General features: G+C 47.5%; 1 protein-coding gene across 1 annotated transcript in view; it reads right to left on the reverse strand.

Moving 5' to 3' along the window:
* LOC142577691 (vitamin D 25-hydroxylase-like) overlaps nt 1–5,466 on the reverse strand; it is a 98,474-nt gene extending 93,008 nt beyond the window's left edge. Inside the window, exons 1-2 of the mRNA XM_075687151.1 lie at nt 5,288–5,466; nt 1,295–1,416 (exon numbers count right to left, since the gene is read on the reverse strand). Of these exons, the coding sequence (XP_075543266.1) occupies nt 1,295–1,416; nt 5,288–5,466 (301 nt within the window). The remainder of the gene's footprint in view (nt 1–1,294; nt 1,417–5,287) is intronic.
* Between the last annotated feature and the right edge of the window lie 16,229 nt (nt 5,467–21,695).

Raw genomic sequence — 21,695 nt, forward strand, 5'->3', positions numbered from 1 at the left:
AGCTATATACAAAATCGCGCTCATCGTTGTATATGTCCTGTTGGATACGGATTCTTTCCCTGGCATCACTCAAGTTCTCCGATCACATCAAATTGCCGTCGCATTCCAATTATGGCGCGCTGGGTCGCGTCTACCGCGCCACCCGACCCGTCAGGCAGGTTGGCGACCTCATGCGCCGCACGTCGAGCTGTTGTCTCTTCCCGAAAGTGCAGCGGGAGGCTGGCACGGTTCCAGGTGGCTGATCTTCGTCCCGAGCAACGCTGTTTTGCGGCTTGTTCGAGAACAACCCGTCTTCTCCAGCTGAGCGCTTCCAGGCGAGGAGGCGACGCCGCAAGCAAGTCAACCCTCGCACAATGGAGCCCTTGGGGCGTCCTCATCGGCCGAATGTGACGAAACTTGCACCGGCGCCTACCATTGGAGGAAAATGATGACACCTGAGTTGGCTCAACGATTGGCTGAAAATGACGTGATCCCGGGAGACCGAAGGGGTTAAAAGTGAGACAGGGAGAAGAGTTTTTTTCGTTCTTCTTGCCACGGGCCGCAGAGTCCGATTTGCTGCTGGCCGTCGATGACTTTATGACTGTTCATTACATTGTGTTATTACTGTAAACAATGTAAATAACCTTCAGTTCTCAAGATCCTCCTCAACGTACGCCAACTCCCGCACTCATCGGCAAGATCAAATAGTCCGTGCACTTTAGCACACATTTCTTCAATTCACCCTGTGGAATTGAACAGTAAATGTCTTCAGAGTCAAAAATTTAGACAGCGACCTGTCTGCCCTACTCACTTGCGAAATGTGAGGGTGATTAGGTACACTACCCCTTCTCTGCACACTTCAAAGCTAGTTTTGCGCTGTTTCATGAAGTCATAGTCTCCTCACTGATTACTGATTTTCTTGTACCAATAAAGCCGTATTCTTCCCTTCGCAAGCTGCGAAGTGTGGATGCCAGGTGTTTTCGCGAACGAAACGTGCTGCAGAGCGAAAACACATGTGGCAGCAAAACAGCGTCGTCCGAGCTTCCGTTCTGGAACCACTGTCGCTGCAAACGTCGCGCATTTATCTTGATTACAGATGCAGGCTGCTGTCGAATGTTAACTTAGCGCATAAGTATTGCCTGATCGCGTGCTTGCTGCCGCTTAGGCTCTGTCTCGACATCGAGGCGAAAGCTTTGGAAGTAATCAGTTTAGTACTTACTTTTCGAAGGGCGCTTACAATGCAGCTTAGTGCGCCCTAAGCAAGGCGTGTTCTTTTTTCGCAAAACAAGTAATGCCAGCTAACAGTACGTCATACCTTCTGTGGTGCTTGTGAGCGCCCAGTCCTTGGAGCGATGAAGGAGCTCTTTTCTTGTAACCCATTTCTTGACAGTTTCGCAGTCATTTAGAATCACAACTTTGATGCCGGCCAGCTTTACCCTGGTTGAGAGTACACAAACCACACACGTTTAGCTTTCAGACACCTAGCTTTGGCTTTGAAAGGCATCTAACTTGAGCTTTGAACTAGCTGTAAATAAGAAAATGCAAACACCATCGTTAACGATGTTTTTTTTTGTGGACTTAAACTGCGCTTGGGGACAAGACACTGAGATTGAAGAAGACAGGACGATCGCAATCCTGTCATATATAATCGAGAGTTCCACGAAAGCGCATCTGGTCGGGATGAGGCATGACAAAGACGTACACCGACCATGTAAAACTTATTAAAAGACGAGACGTTTCGGCTTCCATACGGAAGCCTTGTTCACAATCTGACTGTGAACACAATTATTGTTCACAATCAAAAACAATTGTTCACAATCTGAGATTGTGAACGAGGCTTCAGTATGGAAGCCGAAACATCTTGTCTTTTAATGAGTTTTACTTGGTCGGTAAACATCTGTCTTTATTGTGGTTTTCACCAAGGATTTCTTCAAATATCTACACGTATACATTCATTGCAGGGAATGCCGCAGCATCCCTGTCTTAAAAAATGCTACATCATTGCCATGTGTTGCGCACAGCGATGCGCACTGCTCCATGGCGCCAATATATAAAAGCTGTGAAGCCACCGTAACGCAAATAAACACTGACAAAGAAGAGGACCGGACACCATGGGTAACTGCTGGTGTATATATATATATATATATATATATATATATATATATATATATATATATATATATATATATATATATATATATATATATATATATATATATATATCATTCTCGTCAGCCTGGTTAAGTTCACTGCAGGGCAAAGACCTCTCGTATACTTGTCCAACTACCCCGGTCATGTACTAATTGTGGCCATGTCGTCTCTGCAAACTTCTTAATCTCATCCGCCCACCTAACTTCCTGCCGCCCCGTGCTACGCTTCCCTTCCCTTCCCTTGGAATATATATATATATATATATATATATATATATATATATATATATATATACATATATATATATATATATATATATATATATGTGCGTGTGTGTGTGTGTATTTTCAACTGTAGGTTACGCTAGAGCGAGAACCTAGCACGATGTCCGTTGTGCTATCTTATTGCGTTTCACTTGTCGCTGAAAGCCATTATGAGTGGTGTCCCCATTAGCCTCTGTAGGCACGCAGACCGTTGCGCCTTTGAACAGGTGGACTTACTGCTTCTTCAGTTCGATATCACACTGCGCTGTGTTTGAAAGTTACACAGAGTACAGTGCGACATATTAGAACTTTATGCACAACGCCCAGGACTAATCGGCGAGAAAGGGGTATTTGACATTTGCAGCACCGGTAGAATGCACTGTTTGTACACCTTTCCTTTTAGTTATAATGGTAAGCTTGCAGTAAGGATCTCAATATGTCGGCGTATGCGCTCCAACCCAATGTTATCCTTCTGTAAATTTCCTTGTCATGATCATGGTCCCCTGTGAGTAATTGACCTAAGTAAGCGTATTCCTTCACCGACTCTAGAGGCTGACTGGCGATCCTGAAATCTTGTTGCCTTGCCGGGCTGTTGATCAATATCTTTGTTTTTCTGCATATTAATCTTCAACCCCACTCTTGCCCTCTCTCTGTTAAGGTCCTCAATGATTTGTTGTAACTCGTCCCCAGTGTTGATGAACAGGACAATTCTATCTGCAAACCGAAGGTTGGTGAGATATTCATTGTTGACCCTTAATCCTAAACCATCCCAATTTAATAGCTTGAATACTTCTTACAAGCATGCAGTGAATAGCATTGGAGAGATTGTGTCGCCTTGTTTCACCCCTTCCTTTATAGGTATTTTCCTACTTTTCTTGTGCAGAATTAGGGTAGCTGTGCAAGCTTCGTAGATATTTTCTAAGATATTTACGTAAGCTTCCTGTACTCCTTGATTACGTAATGACTCTATGACTGCTTGTTTTTCTAATGAATCAAATGCCTTTCGTAATCTATGAAAGCCATGTAGAGAGGCTGATTGAACTCTGCAGATTTCTTGATTACCTGATTGATTGCATGGATGTGATCCATTGTACAGTATCCCTTCCTGAAGCCAGCCTGTTCCGTTAGTTCACTGAAGGGCTGACCCTATTTTATTGTAGATTATCTTTGTGAATATCTTATACAGTACTGGAAGTAAGCTAATGGGCCTATCATTTTTAAATTCTTTAACGTCTACCTTTTTGTGGATTAGTATAATTTTGGTATTCTTCCAGTTCTCTGGGAACCCTTAAAGTCTTCAGACATTTCGTATAAAGGGTCGCAAGCTTTTCAAGACGGATGTCTCCTCCGTCTTTGATTAAATCGATTGTTATTCCATCTTCTTCTGCCGGCTTTCCTCGTTTCATGTCTTCTAAGGCCCTTCTGACTTCCTTGCAAGTTATAGAAGAAGCCTCTGTAACCCGTTCATTACTACTTCCACTGGAGTTATCCTGGCTGCTCTGGGTACTGTATAGGTGAGCATAGAACTCTTCCGCTGTTTTTACTATATCTTCAACATTGCTGATGATGTTACCCTGCTTATGCCTCAGTACATACATCTTGGCTTGTCCTATCCCGAGTTTCTTTCTCCCTGATTTCAAGCTGCGTCCGTTTATTACTGCTTCCTCAGTCTTTCTTACGTTATAATTTCAAATATCCTTCATTTTCTCCTTGTTAATGAGTTTTGACAGTTCCGCAAATTCTATCTGATCTCTTAAGTTGGACTGTTTCAATCTTTGTCGTTTCTTTATTAGGTCCTTCGTTGCTTGGGAGAGCTTACCTACTGATTGCCTTAGTGCGTAGCCTCCCACTTCAATTGCTGCTTCTGAAGCCGCCTAGTTACAGTCTCGTTCATTACCTCTATGTTATCTATATCTCGCTGTTCTAAAGCTGCATATTTGTTTGCGAGTATAAGCCTGAATTCGTCCGCTTTTATCCTTACTGCGTCTAGGTTGGTGTATTATTTCTTGACCAATTTTACTGTTTCTCTCTTCAATTTCAGGTTAGTCCTAGCCCTCACTAACCTATGATCACTGCACTTTACCTTACCTATCACTTATACATACTGCACTATGCTGGGATCAGCAGAAAGTATTAAGTCAATTTCATTTCTTGTTTCGCAATTAGGGCTTTACCAGGTCCACTTTTTGTTACTACGCTTTCTGAAGAAGGTGTTCATTATTGGTAGTTTATTCATTTGCACGAATTCCACCAACATCTCTCCTATAGTGTTTCTGAAAGCGACGCCGTAGTTGCGAATTGCTTGTGCACCAGCCTGCCTTTTCGCTACTTTTGCATTGAAGTCGCCCATTACTACAGTATATTGAGTCTGCGCTTTTCTCATGGCTAATTATACATCTTCATAAAATTGATCCACCTCATCATCATCATCACTGGAGGTTGGAACATGGGCTTGTACTACCTTTAATCTATACCTCTTTTTAAGTTTAATTACGACTACAGCTACCCTCTCAATAATGCTGTAGAATTCGTCAATATTGCCCACTATGTCTTTATGGATTAGGAATCCTACCCCGTATTTCTTCTTATCTAGGAGACCTCTATAGCAGAGGACATGTCCATTATTGAGGAGTGTATGAGCCTCACGAGTTCTTCTAATCTCACTAAGGCCGATGATATCCCGAACAATGTATGATAGTTCCTGAAGGAGTTCTGCTAACTTCGCCTCACTCGAGAGAGTTCGAGTATTAAAGGTTGCAAGGGTCAGTTTCCATCGGCGTCTTTAGGGCTGCAGGAATTGTGCACCCCTCCTTCCTGCACTGCTGTCAGACTCGTGCTCAGCAGCGTGGCTGGCTGGCATTTGACGGACCATGCACAGAGACAAGAGCGCTCACATGAACACAGTCCCGTACAGTGCCGCCCAGCGAGGACACTGTCCGAAGTGGAAAGTGGTGCCCACCGAGAGCAGGTTTCCCAGCAAGGGCACACCGCGGGGACCCGCAGGTAGCGTCGTCGGGGGGCGCTGGCACCTCTGCACAAGCGCAAGCGCCACCGCCAGCGACAGCAGCGCCATGGCTACCGATGGCACAACGACGCTGCAGCACAACGAAATGGCGCCGGAGAACTGCACGAGAAGGACTTCAGACCAGATGGGGCAAGGGAAAATTCAAATGTCGGTCTATGGGCGGAACTAGACAGCTCCGTGACAGCCAACTGTAGGTCAACGTTAAACGTTGCGTAGGTAATTTGCTCGTTGCGATTCGACTCTAAACGCTGTTACTTGGTGGCATTAATAACTCTTTACTAACATTTCTTTTTTCTGTTCATAATCAGTTTGATTATTACCTGACAATTACAGCGCTAGTTGCACCGACATCCATATTTTAAATATGTGCAGATCCTGCGCACTGTGGGAATCGATGCAAGCACAGCTTTCTGTGCTGTAAGGTAGAAAGATAGGCGAGTTGGGAAGGATGCATACTTATTGATCAGCGCGAAAACAACGCAAGGCACAGTGTTAGAAGAACACAGACCAAGCGCTGTCTGACAACATCTTGTTCGATCATCTTGTTGAATTTCAGTTATTAGACAGCGCTCGACCTGTGTTCTTCAACCTCCCTGTCTTGCCTTGTTTTCGCGCTGATTAATAATTTTGCTTTCTCTGCTGCTTGCGCCCGTTGGCGCTATTTGGTGGTCACGTTGACAGCATACGACACGCGTGATGTAAAGTTAAACGTTACCTTGACGGCACCACTTCTGTTTGTCCACGTCGTACACAGAACACAGAGAGATGTGCATTCATTAACTCATTCCTTTACTGACGAGAGCCCAAAGAGCAATGCTTTCTGACGACGCATTTTCTTTCGCCCTTGTCATGTTAGGTGAACTGCAACGCGCGCAGAGGGGTGAAGTAAATCACCCGTTTCCTGACTGCGTCCGTACGGGATCAAGCTGTACCCATTACCCCTGCCTCATCTCTCTCCACTTCCTCCCTAGCATTACCCCTACCTCCTCCCTGGACTGTCGCTGCTGTTGCGCGTGTCCACGGAGGCAAGCGTGGCAACTCCTTGAATGCTTTTCCGAGGGCCACGCCTAATTACGGCGTCTAGAGGGCATTGCTGCGTCCCCCAAAGAGCTTCAGAAGGCATTGTGGTGTCCCCTAGGGCACGTCAGAGGGCATTGTGGTCCTGCTCTACCGAATCGCCGTCGCCTATCTGGTCTCCCGCAGCCGTGCCGTGAGCTTTCAGCCACCCTGACGCGGCGGGCAAGGCGGCGGCTGCAGCAGTGGGAAAGTCGAAGGAAGAGGCAAATGAAGCTTCGCTTTAAAAGGAAATTCCCATTTGGCATTCTGTTCCTGTAGTAAAATCGGCATTACGATGAAACGTATAGTTTTTTCAAGTTCTTTGCAGCAGGCGGGTTAGAGCAATATGTGCCTTTCTTGTTTCGAAGTGATGTTTTGTCACCCTCATAATATAACTTCAAGCACCACGGTAGTTCGAACTTTAATTTTGGTTAGTATCTACCTGGAGTCAGAAAATAAAAGTCAGACGCCAGGCTCAACTGAAAAGAGACGTAATCATTTATATTGCAAAGTAAGCGGCTTAGTCTGCACATTACCACCATCGGAGGCTGTATCTAGCCTCCTCTTTACATTTCGTTCCTCGTTAAGTTTGTGCTGGTGTAGTTTTCTCAAGTGCTAGGTGCCAATGCAAGGCCAGAAGTTAGAAGGTACAATCCCAGCTCCTCAGTGAGAGCTAGACCGAGCTTCGGAGAGGCTCGGCGCATTTCGCATACGCTTTCTTTTTTTGTGGGGCCTCGACCGCTGTACGCGGTCAATCCACAATCGAAAGACAGGCGATCGGACGTTCGCAACAGGAGAGAGCTTTCGCGAGTTGCCGGCGAGTAAAAATAAGCGCTGAGAAAGCATGAGGCGTCCAGAAGGCAAACTTGCACGCTCATTTTCAACGAAACCTCACAGACGCTTGTACAGTCGCGGGGAGATTAAAATTGGCCACGGCTTAAGGCTGTTTTAAAAGCTGCTACTGGAACGACGAAAATCAGTGCAGACGCACGCGTCGCAACGCAAGTTTTAGAGGGTTCCATTCCATACGATTGCGAAGTGAACAATTCGACTCGTGCAACGCGTAGGGTTGCTTGCTGCTACCAGGTTTCCTGGCACACGCCGCATAAATCTTTCAATGTAATGAAGAAAACATGCACACTATAATATTATTGATCTGTCTTTATTAGCAGCAAATATTACGCGTCTTTGGTAATTTAAGAAAGGTTTTGAAGTATAAATTTGTTCTAGAGTGCGCAACGGCAGTTTCTCAAGTTCAGTGCGATGAGACACGGCGCACGTAAACAACAACGGTTCGCAGATATATAGTTTTTCAGCGCTGCCTGTTGTCTCACGTGCCTTCTGTGTCTGTGTCGTTCTGCCTGCGTTACAACAACCTACCGGATGACCTATCGACATGTTCACACAGCTGCCCTCACCGCACGTGCAGTATTCGCAATTCGGCTGAAGCGGAGTCGTCGTGGTCAGCCCAACGAGTTCCTCGCGCTAGCCATGACCAGCGTCAGCTTCTGGAGAAACGATGTGTCTGTATTGCTCGTGATTGCCCATACGCGTTGCCTGCTCCTAGCCATATTCTTGCACCAAACGCAACAACAAGCACCAATCCGAAAGCCCACGACGACCCCTGAACGCAAATGATCTGTGTGTGATTACTCAACATGGAATGCGAAACTCAACCTTAGCGCCAGCGTGTTTCGTCCATCGCGGTGCGTGTGCGGTGAATATATATAGGAGTCCTCTCTGAATACTTCTGAAGGTGCAAAGGGCGACACCAAATTTTCTGAGCAGCAACCGTCGCTTGTGTGGAAACCTGCACGTGTCATCATAGCATTCAAAAAGACACGTACGCATGCCGTCCACTTTATTGTCCTGTGTCTCGCACTGTTAGTATACTGTGGACCTATAACAAGAAGACCGTATCAATACGTTCTGTGCATAATGCAGGAACGTAGGCCCATGGCAGGCGCAGTTACCGTAGGGCTTTTCACCTTGCTGCTCAGCCTCGCACGCCGCTCACGGTTAGCCTGTTTTGTGGAAATAAATATTATTATTATATTAATAATGTTACAAAATGCTATAGTTCCTTCATTGTAATTTATAGCAATAATCTAGATTTGTTGCGATAGTCATGTATTTAACCGGTATTAAATCAACATGGTTACGACATGCTAATGGGAGTGGTTTCAAACTAGATTACTCAGCCAAAGAAAGTGCGAAGGAAAGTCTCAATGTTCATTCCTATCTGGTATTCCTAAACACATCCTATTTACAGAGTTTTATACCCGCTTCAGTTGCCTGCAATTCAGTGCTCAAAGCTGGAAACACTGATTTCTTTTCTTCTTATCGGAAGACTGCTTCAAATTCGATAGCTAGCTATAATTAATCATTTCGAAAGTTTTAAGCCATGGCCATATCTCTAAGCTTATTAATGCGATTTCGTTTCATGAACACTACTAAGTTTTCTTTCTCCCTCTGATTAACAGCCATGGAATTAAACTGCTCACTTTCAAAAGTTTCAGGACCCAAGCATTCTGGGACCCGCCATGGTTGCTGTGATAGGAAGATGTGGGCCCAGGCCTCAAACACACAGGGATGACACAATGAACAAAGAGAGGCTTTAATAACACGAGGACGGGACTAGGATAACGTACACGATAACACACACACAGTTCCCTTCATGAGTGTCTGTGGCTTAAGTATAGTCACGCTCAGCGTCCATGTAGGAAGGCGTCCAATAGCGCGTTGGTATCACACACTCACGGCACGAAGAGGCGCAAGATGAATCCGGAGCGGCGAGTGGCGCAGGCTGGAGGCCGGGGCGGATGCCCGGCACACGACGAGCCACTCGCGCGACAGCTGGGTCGGGACGTCTGCCCGCCACAGGGTAGACCGTTCGGAAGGCTTAGCTGCACCGGAACATGTCGGCGTCCGATGCTCGCCCAGCAGTGGAGCAGGCCGGTTGAAGCCCAAGGACAGCCCGGCCTGTTCTGCCAGCACACCCAGGAACACTGGCCTTGGGTGGATGACTGCTCAGCTCGTTCGGAAGGCCAGCCCAGGTAGCTCAGGCAGATCGCATGGCTGCCGTCCCCGCCCAGACACCGGCCCTTCTCTTCCTCTTCGTCCGTCGCCGCCGCACAGCAGTCACGCGCATTCGGCCGCGACATTCAAATAGTCCAAACTCCTATCACATTTCCCCCCAAGTTCAAGAAGTCGAGGAGGGTAGCGCTACGGGGTATCACAAGTCACACAGTTCAATCTAGTACTCTCATGACATTAGTCCGGGTCCGTAGCTATTCTACTTAGATAGTCTGCACCAACGTTATCACATCCACGAATATACTCCACATGAAAGTCATAATCCATAAGGAGTAAACTCCAACGTAGTACGCGACTGTTGACGTGCTTCGCCGAATTGAGGTATCGCAGTGCTTGGTGGTCGGACTGAAGGATGAACGATTTACCGTAAAGGTACACATGAAATTTTTGTACAGCCCACACTATGGCGAGGCACTCTCTTTCAATTGTGGAGTAGGCAGCTTCACGTGGCAAAAGCTTCCGGCTAGCGTAGGACACGGGATGCAAACGCCCGTCGTGTTCTTGCAAAAGAACTGCTCCGAGACTTCTCGAAGAGGCGCCCGTGCGTAGCACAAAGTGTCTGCTCAAGTCTGGAGCCTTTAGTATAGGCTGCTGTGACAATAGCTCCTTTAATCGCATAAATGCCTCTTCGTGTGGTGTCTGCCAATTCAGCCGGTTCGGAGAGCCCTTCTTCGTAAGGTCGGTGAGTGGATGGGCAAGCTCAGCGTAGTTCGGAACAAAGTCCCGGTAATATCCCGTTAGTCCTAAAAAGGCCCTGAGCTCCTTCTTCGTTCCAGGTCGTTTGGCAGTGTTGATCTTGTTGGCGGTGTCTTTCAAGGGCTGTAAAACGCCTTGCCCTACCACATGGCCTAAGAAGCATGTTGTTGGGGAGCCGATTTCACTTTTGTTAGGTTTTATGGTTAGTTTGACTGTGCGCACTCTGTGAAACAAGGAATTTAAAGTCTTTAAATGCTCTTCCCATGTTTTTGTTGCCACAAGAACGTCGTCGAAGTAATAGTAGACGTGAGGTATGTCTCCGACAACCTCTCTCATCAATCGGTTGAAGACAGCAGGTGCTGTCTTAATGCCAAAAGGCATGTACCTAAATTGGTATAGTCCAGAGTCGCATGAAAATGCAGTGGCTTCTTTGGACTCAGGGGCCATGGGTACTTGCCAGTACCCTTTTGTGAAGTCAAATTTAGAAAAATAATGACTTCCAGTGAGCCTGGCAAACATCATCTCTGCTCTAGGAATGGGCTCACAGTCGGGAACTAGAATTTGATTAAGTTTTCGAAAGTCTATGCAGAGGCGCACTGTGCCGTCTTTCTTTTTGACCACCACGATGGGTGCCTGATATGCTGACTTTGATTTTTCTATTATACCTAGCTTCAGCATGTCTTGGACTTCTTTTTCCACGGCATTTCTGACAGCAAATGGCATGGGGTACTGCCGGACTTGTATGGGCGCAGTAGTAGTCAATTCCAAATGACATTGCAGGACATCAGTCTTTCCAGGTAGATCGGAGAATATATCGTCGTAGGTTGTAAGGACAGCTTCAACTTGGAGTCGCTGGTCCATAGTCAGTTGGTTCGAAATGACGACGTCTTTTGATGTCTGTGTTCGGATAAGTGACGGGTAAGGCGGCGTTGTCCCTTCAAGCTCTAGCCCTGTTGTGCCATCTGTACCCACCGTTGTCGCTGTTACCTGAAGCAATTCGCTGTTAGGTCGCTCTTCATATTTTTTCAACATATTTATATGAAATACCGTTGTTCTGCTCCCAAGGTCAACAACATAGTCCAACGGACTTTTCCTTTCTACAACGTTGAAAGGTCCCTTCCACATAAGTATCAACTTATTCATTTCACCAGGCAGTAGAACAAGTACTTTGTCTCCAGGATTGAGCTCTCGCATCTTGGCTTTCCTGTCATAATACGTTTTCTGTTGCTGTTTCGCTTTCGTGAGCTCTTGCATGGCGATGGCGCACGTACGCTCTAGCCGTTGACGCAGTTCCATGATGTATTCGTAAGAAGATATCGTGTCGTTATCTAAGCGGGGATTTGTCCACAAGTCCTTTAGCACAGTCATCGGACCACGGACATAGCGCCCACACAACGGTTCAAATGGCGAGTAACCGATGCTGCTCTGCGGCACTTCTCGGTACGCGAAGAGTAGCGGGCCGAGGTAGCGGTCCCAACATTTAGGTCGCTCTTGGCACATCCGTCCGAGCGCGCGCTTTAGCGTGCCGTTAAATCGTTCCACTAATCCATTTGCCATGGGGTGGTACGGTGGGGTAGGCAACTGCTTAATTGACAGGAGACGACTGAACTCCTTCATCACAGCTGACATGAAATAGGATCCGCGGTCGCTGACAATCTCCCGCGGTAAGCCCACTCGGGAAAACATTTCGACGAGTCCTTCCGCAACAGTTCTCGACTCGGTAGATGGCAGGGCGACAGCGTCTGGGTATCTGGTGGCGAAGTCAACCATAGTGAGGATGTAACGGTTGCCTTTATCTGAAGTTGGGGATAAAGGACCAATAATATCGATGCCTACGCGAGCAAAGGGAGTGTCAATTACAGGCATCGTACCTAGCGGAGCGCGTCCGACTAAATGGCGCGGCACCGTTCGTTGACAGACGTCACACGATTTAACAAACCGTTTCGTCTCCGACTGGAACCCTGGCCAGTAAAATTCAGCAACAATTCGATCCACTGTTCTCGTCACACCCTGGTGACCGGCGAGGATCCCTTCATGAGCCAACTTCATCACCATCTCCCTGAGGTCTTTTGGCACCACTAGCTGATCTAGTATTTTCCCACCTGACACTGTGTGCTTCCTGTATAAAATGTCATCCTTTAAGTAATATTCGCTTGCGCGGCCATCCGCGACCATCATCTTGCCGACCTTTTGGAAGCATGTCCTCAGAGACCCATCGTCCCTCTGTAAAGCTTTTAATTCGCCTTGCTCTATTCCAGTGACTGCGGGTTGCGGGACAGGCAGTGTAGGCAGGGACCGTATCTTCGTTTCCTTTGTCACAGCAACGAGCTCGGTACCAGATTCGTAGTCTTCTGTATGTCTCGAGGAGGCGGCTGCGTTTTTAGCTGCTGTGGACGTTTGGCCCTCTACGTCTGGTAGCTCTGCTTGAGCGGTGGATGACATCCTGTTGGCAGGGTAACTCGTCTTGTCACTGTTGTGTTTCTGCGGAGACCATGAATTGGCCGGGTCATCAGGTGCACGGGCACCTTCAATGTTTCCCAATACCACGTCATACAGGGGGTCTCGCATACATTTAACTCGCGCGACGCCGGTAAAGAATGGACTGTCTAAGTAAATTATCGCTTCCGGTAAGTAGTGGATTGTGCGGTCCAGCAAGAACACTGGACTTTTTGTTCCTGTCATTTTGTCCTCAGGTACCAAAGAGAGTCGCACGACCACGGTATTGCAGCCAGTGTCTCGTAAGACAGACACCGGTTGTGATTCAAAAAAGCCTCTTCCCATTGGCAGATTTCCACTGTCACATCTGGGACCTTGTCGCATTAACGTCATGTTGACTATTGGGACCGTTTCGCCACCTTGAAGCACTACGTATCCGCCACTCTCTTCTGTCGGCTTTTCGGCTTGCGACGGAGCCAGAATACACGAAGCTTGTCCTTGATTTTCCCTTCTTGAGGCTTCACCTCCTTGTCTCTTTCTGCCGGACCATCCGCGACCTGTAGAGTTCTCTTTAGTCCGGGACCAGCACTCCGAAGCTCGATGTGCTGCTTTATCACAAAGGAAGCACCGATTAGTTGCGCGCGGCATCGCTGTTGGAGGTTCAGTCTTGCGAGCAGAGTCTAACACGACCTCCTTGGATAACTTTTCTCTACCTAGATTGGTCAGGTTTTGTGCCTCTATAAAACAATCGGCATTCTTTGACAACATAGCGAGGGTCTTACAGTTCCTTTCTTTCAGGAACACTCGCAGCGACGCAGAACATCTTCTCAAAAACTGTTCAGCAATCATGGTGTCCCTGAGGGAGTCGAAGGTCCTCTCAATATGGGACATTTCAAGCCAGTGGTCAAAGTAGCCCGATATTCTACCTGCATATTGTAGGCCAGTCTCATTGTCTTCGGGCCTTGCGTTTCGAAACTTTTCTCGGTATCCCTCAGCAGTGCACCGAAAGCGCTGAAGGAGAGTAGTCTTCAGCTTGTCGTAGTCTAAGGCTGCATTAGAATCAAGCCGTCCTATGACCGTCAACGCTTCTCCTGTCAGGCAGAGGCTGAGGGAGAGTGCCCATTTTGCGCGGGACCATTCCTGACTTGTTGCCACTCACTCAAAACGTTGCAAGTAGGCGTCTAAATCATCCTGGGCTTCGTTAAACGGCGGGATCAACTTATGAGGACTGAATAGCTCAGGAGCCGCCCTGGTAACCGACTGCTCCGTAGTGCTGTCACTCTGTGCGCTTTGTGCGCCAGCAGTCTTTTCCTGGAGCTCGATCTTGAGCTTTAGCACTCGTTCTTCCGCTTCTAATCGTAGACGCTCTTGTTCTGCCTGCGCTTTCGCGTCTTCCCGATGTTGGGCTCGCTGGTCGCGTTCCCTCATGATTTCTGTATCAATCCAACGCTTTAACTCCGCTCCTGTCATTCCTAGGTCTTTCCCTATGACGTACAACCTCTCGATCTGCATCGCTCCTCCTATGCGTTTGAAAATCCTGGCAGGCTCGCCAAAATTTGTGATAGGAAGATGTGGGCCCAGGCCTCAAACACACAGGGATGGCACAATGAACAAAGAGAGGCTTTAATAACACGAGGACGGGACTAGGATAACGTACACGATAACACACACACAGTTCCCTTCATGAGTGTCTGTGGCTTAAGTATAGTCACGCTCAGCGTCCATGTAGGAAGGCGTCCAATAGCGCGTTGGTATCACACACTCACGGCACGAAGAGGCGCAAGATGAATCCGGAGCGGCGAGTGGCGCAGGCTGGAGGCCGGGGCGGATGCCCGGCACACGACGAGCCACTCGCGCGACAGCTGGGTCGGGACGTCTGCCCGCCACAGGGTAGACCGTTCGGAAGGCTTAGCTGCACCGGAACATGTCGGCGTCGGATGCTCGCCCAGCAGTGGAGCAGGCCGGTTGAAGCCCAAGGACAGCCCGGCCTGTTCTGCCAGCACACCCAGGAACACTGGCCTTGGGTGGATGACTGCTCAGAGCGTTCGGAAGGCCATACCAGGTAGCTCAGGCAGATCGCATGGCTGCCGTCCCCGCCCAGACACCGGCCCTTCTCTTCCTCTTCGTCCGTCGCCGCCGCACAGCAGTCACACGCATTCGGCCGCGACATTCAAATAGTCCAAACTCCTATCACAGTTGCTTAGTGGCTGAGGTGTTGGGCTGATAAGCACGAAGTCGCGGGATAGAATCCCGGCCACGGCGGCCGCATTTCGATGGGGGCGAAATACAAAAACGCTTGTCTACTTAGATCAAGGTGCACGTTGAAGAACCCCATGTGGTCCAAATTTTGGGAGTTGGTCACTACAGTGTTCCGCGTAATCAGATGGTAGTTTTGACACATAAAGCCTCATAATCTTTTGTTTTACATTCTGGAGTTTGTACTGACCATTTTTATTCGTCCGCATCCTATATGCGCATATTTGTATCAAGTTCTGGTGTTGCAATCGCAGTGATGTACGCATATTTAAAAGTCTGTTGCAACAAAGTAATTAATTCAAGCGAAGCTTCTTTGCATCATTCGTGTCGGCGTCGGTGTTGGTGTTGCCGTGTGAAAAAACCGAACTCGCGCGAAAATAAAAATTGCTTCACGGGCTGCGGACTCGAACCACCTACCGCTGGGTTGCGAGACCACCAGGTTAACTGATGCAGCCACTGTCGGTTTCTTTTCCCTTCATGGCATTTATTACAGTAAAATTCAACCAGATATTCACCATGTTGTGCATAGTGAGAGAATGGAGGACACAATGAAAGTTGCACACAGAAAAGGCAGTGTTCATACTGTGGGTGGAAACGTTGGTTTCACTTTAGAAGGGTGGTGAGGATAGTCACCTCAGCAAAATGCGGTACCAGTCCGGTTGCATATCTAGTCAATCATAAACATGCTTAGGGTGGAGTGTCATCTGGATGAAATGTACCCTTCTAGGTATAACCGTTTCGACGTTTCGGTTCATCATTCGTGTTTTCCAGAAACTGTGCATTCCCATGAGAAAAAAAAACACATCGAAAGGTGCATTATTACCAGAGGTCGGCAGCAGGTATCGCACAGCATGAGCGTTAATCTCAAAGTCTTTTGTTTAATTCCGTTTGGAGGCATCCCAATATAGGATAGCGTCGGTGCAGCTAATAAAACAATGTTCAGTCGTCTCTGGTACATCACAATGGCGACAGTGAACAGAAGACACAAAGATACCCTTTTTTCTGTAGCCATGTTTTTACCGGTATGGTTTCACTATGAAGTTTCACTGTCGGTTCATCACATGCACCCTTTAAAGCGCGGTTTTATATGCATGAAGAAGTAGACGCAGCGCGAAGCGCGAGCCAATCGCAGGCGTCCCCGCCCCCCGGAGAGAAATCATGTGAGTGCGTGTGCGCTCGCCTCGCGCCCGCCGTTTCCCGCTAGTTCAGGCATGGCAGTCAGATTGGAATTGGCTGGCTGAAAAACTTTATTGGTCGAAGTATTTACAGGGAAGGTGTGAAGCGGTCCCCAAGGGGCCATTACTTATGAACACTAGGTGGGCTCCTCATAACAGGAGCGCATTGGCTGTAAGCGCGGCTCGGACACGGCCGACCAGGGCCTTGTGCCTCGCCAGGTCGGAGCAGCCGAGCAGGGCCGCCTCCCAGTCCTCCCATGTAGGGTTGGGTATAGGGGGAAGGTGCGGTGTTGATTGGCATGCCCGCACCATGTCGAAGGTGTCCGAAGATTTTTCCTCACAGTGTGGGCACTTCCCTGTGCACGCAGGGTCGAAATGTTTTAAGACTGCCAGGTACAGCAGTGTTTTAGTATAGATGCGGAGGAGTAAACGCTCCTCCGCCTTCGTGAGGCGCTTGCAGTGCTTAGGAAAGATTGCATGGCCGACTCGGTAATGTTGGGTAATTTCTTTAAAGATAACTGCCGGATTGCGGCCGCAGTCCGCATCGAGGGGAGGCGAGGGCCATGCCCGGAGAGCGAGCGCGCGGGCAGCGGCGTCGGCCGCGTCGTCGCCTTCGAGACCCTTGTGCGCGGGAGTTCATATTGCTACGGAATTGTCTTACCGATGACGAAGAGGCTAGCAGTAAGAAGACGACGACGACGATTGGAGGCTAGCGCGGGTTGTTGCCTCTTGGCCAAGCGCGGCGTATTACGTTGTAAATATACTTGTATATAGCTTTTCATCTGCGTCTTCTTACGTAACATATCTGGTGGAGGTGGACGTTCCCTGTACCTCGTCACGGAGCTTCGCAGTGGACGGTACGTCGCGCCTAGCTTCATGGCTCCCGGCGATGACAACTCGACTCAGGCGCCTCCGTCCCCTGCTGCCACTTCGACGACCTACATCACTCTCCCTGTTCCCGTGATCCTGGCATATTCTCGGGCAAAGATGGGGAAGACGTCGACGACTGGATCAGCCTGTACGAACACGTCAGCCGCAATAACCGGTGGGACCCTACTATCATGCTCGCCAACGTAGTCTTTTACCTCGGTGGCACACCTCGAGTTTGGTTTCGGACGCACGAAGAGGAGCTCACCAGTTGGGATTCGCTCAAGCAAAAGCTCCGAGACTTGTTCGGCAACCCCTACGGTCACAAACTTGCCGCGCAGAAGGCGCTTTCCGCACTCTAAGAAAAAAGAGAGTAAAAAGTGAGTCACGGCAACTTGACTCTCTTTTTTCTTACGGAGACCCATTTTCGCGCGGGTAGAGTCACAAAACAAGAGTCAACATTTGTGTGTGGGTCGTTTGACTCTTAATAGCACGCGAAGAGTCGTCGTGCAAGATCGCGACTCCTCTGATATTCGAGATGAGTCTGGCGAGAGAAAGATTAAAATGCAGGAGAAGAAATACCAGATAACGTCTTATGTTTTAGGCAGGCCCTCGGTTTCCTGTCCTGGTTGTAATGCGGTGTATCATTCTTTCGTCAAGCTTGTCATGTTCTGCAATTACATCGAACTCTAAATATCGATTTTCCTTGAACATGTTTGTTAATATCTCACACGCTGGCATCCTATGCTAAGGAATACCCAGATTTGTCAAACTGGATTCTGACCATAAGTAAATCTAAAAAATATAGCATTGGCTACTACAGAGAGCACAGCAACGAGATAACAAGTTCAGTATAGGCGCACTCAACAGTGTCGATTGTAAATGTAATTGCACTACGTAAAGTTAAATTTTGAGGATTTAGGTTCCAAAATCAAGATCTTGTTATGAGGCGCACGGTAATGGAAAACTGCAGATTTATTTTCAGCAGCTCGGGTTATTTAACGCGCACGGAATGCACAATATACGCGCGTTTTCGCATTCTGCCCCCATTGAAACGCGACTGCTGCGGGTGTGATTGTTCCCGTTACCTCAAGCTCAGCAGCGCAACCCCAAAGCCACTGGGCTACCGGAGTGCGTTGCGTTCCGCGACCAGAAACAAACATTAACGAACGCAGCACTGCTTTTGAACCCCCTAGAAATTTAAAAAGAAAAATGTAGCAGTTTCCCCCCAATGCTGCATGAACCACTGCACGAACAACTGCACGAACCAAGGTTCGTAGTTTCATCACCTGAATAAACTGCAGTAAACAATCGCTTACTCCGTAAATTAGCAAGCACGGGGTCACACGCGCACGTGCAAACATGAACAGATTTCACTCAATGACCGCGAACACTCGCTGTCACAGCCTCGGCGTGATGAAGGGCGCGAACAGAGCGGACAGAACACTGCTGCTGCCTCATCCTTCGAAGCGCCTCCGAAACTTGAAATGGCGCAATAAAAGCGCCCTTCCCCTCACCCCCCCCCTCCCCTCGCCGCTTTGCACCCATCGGAAATTATCTCCAAGACAGAGCGAGAGTGGCGCCAGACCGGGCTAGAGCAACGGCCAGAGGAGAAGCGTGCTAAATAAGCGCCTCCTTTCCCCGGCTTGCGCGCGTTTTATCACGTGACCACCTATAGATACTTGGGGCACCCATCCAGACGCTATACATCTCGGCTCGCCCTCGTACACTTCTTTTAACGCGCACAGCTAACGGCGCAGGATAGGATCTTATCGCACTTGACTTTATGCGTAAGGTCACGGCAACACCGACAGATATATTTCGACGGTTGTGTCCATATAATTGCTATCGCAAAATTCGCAATAAATAGAAAATTTCACTAAGGACCAACCCCGCTGCTTCTCCATGTCGTGATATAGCGGTGAACGATAGCTCTAGAAAATGTGTTGCTAAATCTCCGCCAAATGACTACGCTCCCATTTGGTGATCGCGGCACACAGTCGCAAGAACTTGTGGAGGAAATACCGGAGTTCTGGCAGCTTCAGGTGCACTAGATCATTCAGTAACATGGGTGGCTTTGTAGTTCTACCTTACATCAGAGCAAACTGCACTCGACAGAAATCAAGGGCAGCCCACCATTATAGCTAAGCAAATTAAGGACAATTACGCCGCGTCTTCACACTTCGAGCACGCTCCGACAGCCCAGCGATAGATATTTCAAACACAACCACACTCGGACGAGCAAATTTTGCTTCTGCCAAGTGAACGTAGCGGGTATTTCAAGACGCGTGTTAAATTCATGGCTGTTTCATTCGTGAACATTACTTAAGTAACGCAAAATTATAAGTGAGCAAAACAGTTTTTATTTCAACGCAAGGAAACAAAACCGAAACTAGCGCAACTGTTTTGCCCAGTTGTGCAGACACAAAATGATCCAAAGCCGAAGCCGTCAGTAGCATGACGCCATTTTACAGTTGCGCTGCATCACGCGCGGGTACGTTGTCGTTGAGTGGTTTTGAAATCGCCGCGTTAGGGGCGACTGCAACCAGGCGTTGCGGCAAGTAACGGTGGGAGCTTCTGTCCGTGCTGTGTGATTGCGACGAGGGGGACCGCCGCCAGTAGCAGCGTGTCGCCTATTTCGTCTTTGCCGACATCGCGCAAGTGCAGCTCGCCGGACCGTCACAAGCGCCCGAAGTGCTGCGGTTTGCACAGCATCTTTTATTGTGATATGGGAGATCGCAACGGACAGAGACGACCAGATGCATACGAACGACTACCAGCGGGGAGTGACCTGTGCCATATTTCTCTTAACGTCTCAGGTAAGCATATCAGCTTTTGTTCCGAGTTTACAAACGGCGCGTACTCGGCCCTTCCGGTATGGCTACATTTTGCGCCACGTTTCTCTTGGCAGTTCACAGACGTTTCTTAGGCATGCGTGCGCGTATGTATGCGAAAATACTACTGACCGACGGAAGCCTCAGGAGAGCATCTGAAATTATTGCAAAGCTGTACTGCCAGGAGAAACACCGTTCTTAAGGACTTTAGTGACGAGTGGCCTGTCGCATCGAAAAATACGTAGAATATCAAGTACTGCGTAACTTGAAGTGTAGATACAATACTAGCGCCAGTGTGACTTTCGCATGGCGAAGACAGGTAGTCGAAAAGGCAGCTTGTGTATTCTGAAGATTTACTAGCGCTTTAGGTATATTACCGCGAATAATAAAAGCGCTACAACGCTGTACGGCAGTGTCAGGCGATGTGGCAGCACAGAAATTTTAAGAGCGGTAAAGCGGCTGCATGCACAAGCGAACAGACACAGCGCTTTAAAAGCGCTGAAAGGGAACAAATTTTTTGTGCATTTGGCTGTAAGTAGAAAACACATTAGCTCACAATCTAAGCCTATATATAATGTATTATTTTTACTTAATCTTTATTTTCACGGTTGTAAATATTTGAAAGCATGAATATGCTGCAACATTTATATAGTAAATCCTACTAGGCTTACAAAACCTGGCTGTGTTACGTGGTGAAATTGTAATATTGCTACTGGATTTTCTATTTTGAGTCCGGTGTTTTATGAAAAGAGGGTCTTTTTATTTGTAGTCTTATGTTAGTGCAGATATTTGGCAAGCAGAAATGAGTTGATTGCAAAGTTGTATCTCCCGGTGAGCTGCATATGAACCCAAATTTATCCTGTCTTGGCTATTGCAATGTGCATATAACAATTTTAAGTATATACAGCCGTAGTTGGCTTAGTCGCTGTAGCGTATTTTGTAAAAGTAGAAGGCTATGATTATTTTACTGTTTTCATGCAGAAATACCTTTTTTTCTTGTACCAAGAAACGCTCACAGCATTGAATGAGATGAGGTGTGGTGTATTTTTCTACTAATTTAATAAAGGAAATTTCGTCTGCGGTGTATCAGAGATTAGTTTACTTTCTTTTACTAAACAATGCGTTGTCTCTTCTGCTACTGCTGTTGTTCTGTGTATTTTTGTAATTTTGAAATGTACTTTACTTTAGGTATTCAAGAAATGCCAACATCCAGAAGAAGACGCCATCTTATCCAGCACGTTATGGGTGAGACAGATTGTAGCAGGCACTTTTGCATATCTCATTAGCATATGATGCCATTTGTTGTAATTTTTGTGTCCACTTTCCTGTCTTTATGCATTTTACTATTATTGTGCAAAGGGTAACAGTTTTACATTTAGACAGAGTAATCGCCCAAAGGGGAGACATGGCTGGAAGAGACAACACACACAAGCCTCCTTTGTCCGTATCTCTACGTTGCGCAGTTACTCTGTTGTTATCTACCAACAAGCCCAAGTTCCTCATCAGCTACATTTACTAATGATCCGTTATTACAGTTTTATTGACATAACATTGAAAGTACAAAGGTACACAGGAAGACAGAGACGTGAACTGATGAAGAGCTGTTGAACAAGAATCGCTGGAGCCAATATTTCGACAGAGAAGATTTTTCTTCTCAAAACGTTGGCTCCAATAAATTTTCTTGTTCTATCACTATTTACAGTTAAAAGAAAGCATCATTGCTCTTGCTGAAGTATTATGCATTATGGCATAAAAATTAGCAGGGTGAAATATCAGGAATGTCAAAATTCTTGTATATTCCAGTGCTAGAGCGAAAACCAGGAAAACAAGATGTAGAGAATCACATTGTTATTTTTCACTG

Source organism: Dermacentor variabilis, chromosome 4 (genome assembly GCF_050947875.1).
Source record: "Dermacentor variabilis isolate Ectoservices chromosome 4, ASM5094787v1, whole genome shotgun sequence".
Taxonomy (NCBI): Eukaryota; Metazoa; Arthropoda; class Arachnida; order Ixodida; family Ixodidae; genus Dermacentor; species Dermacentor variabilis.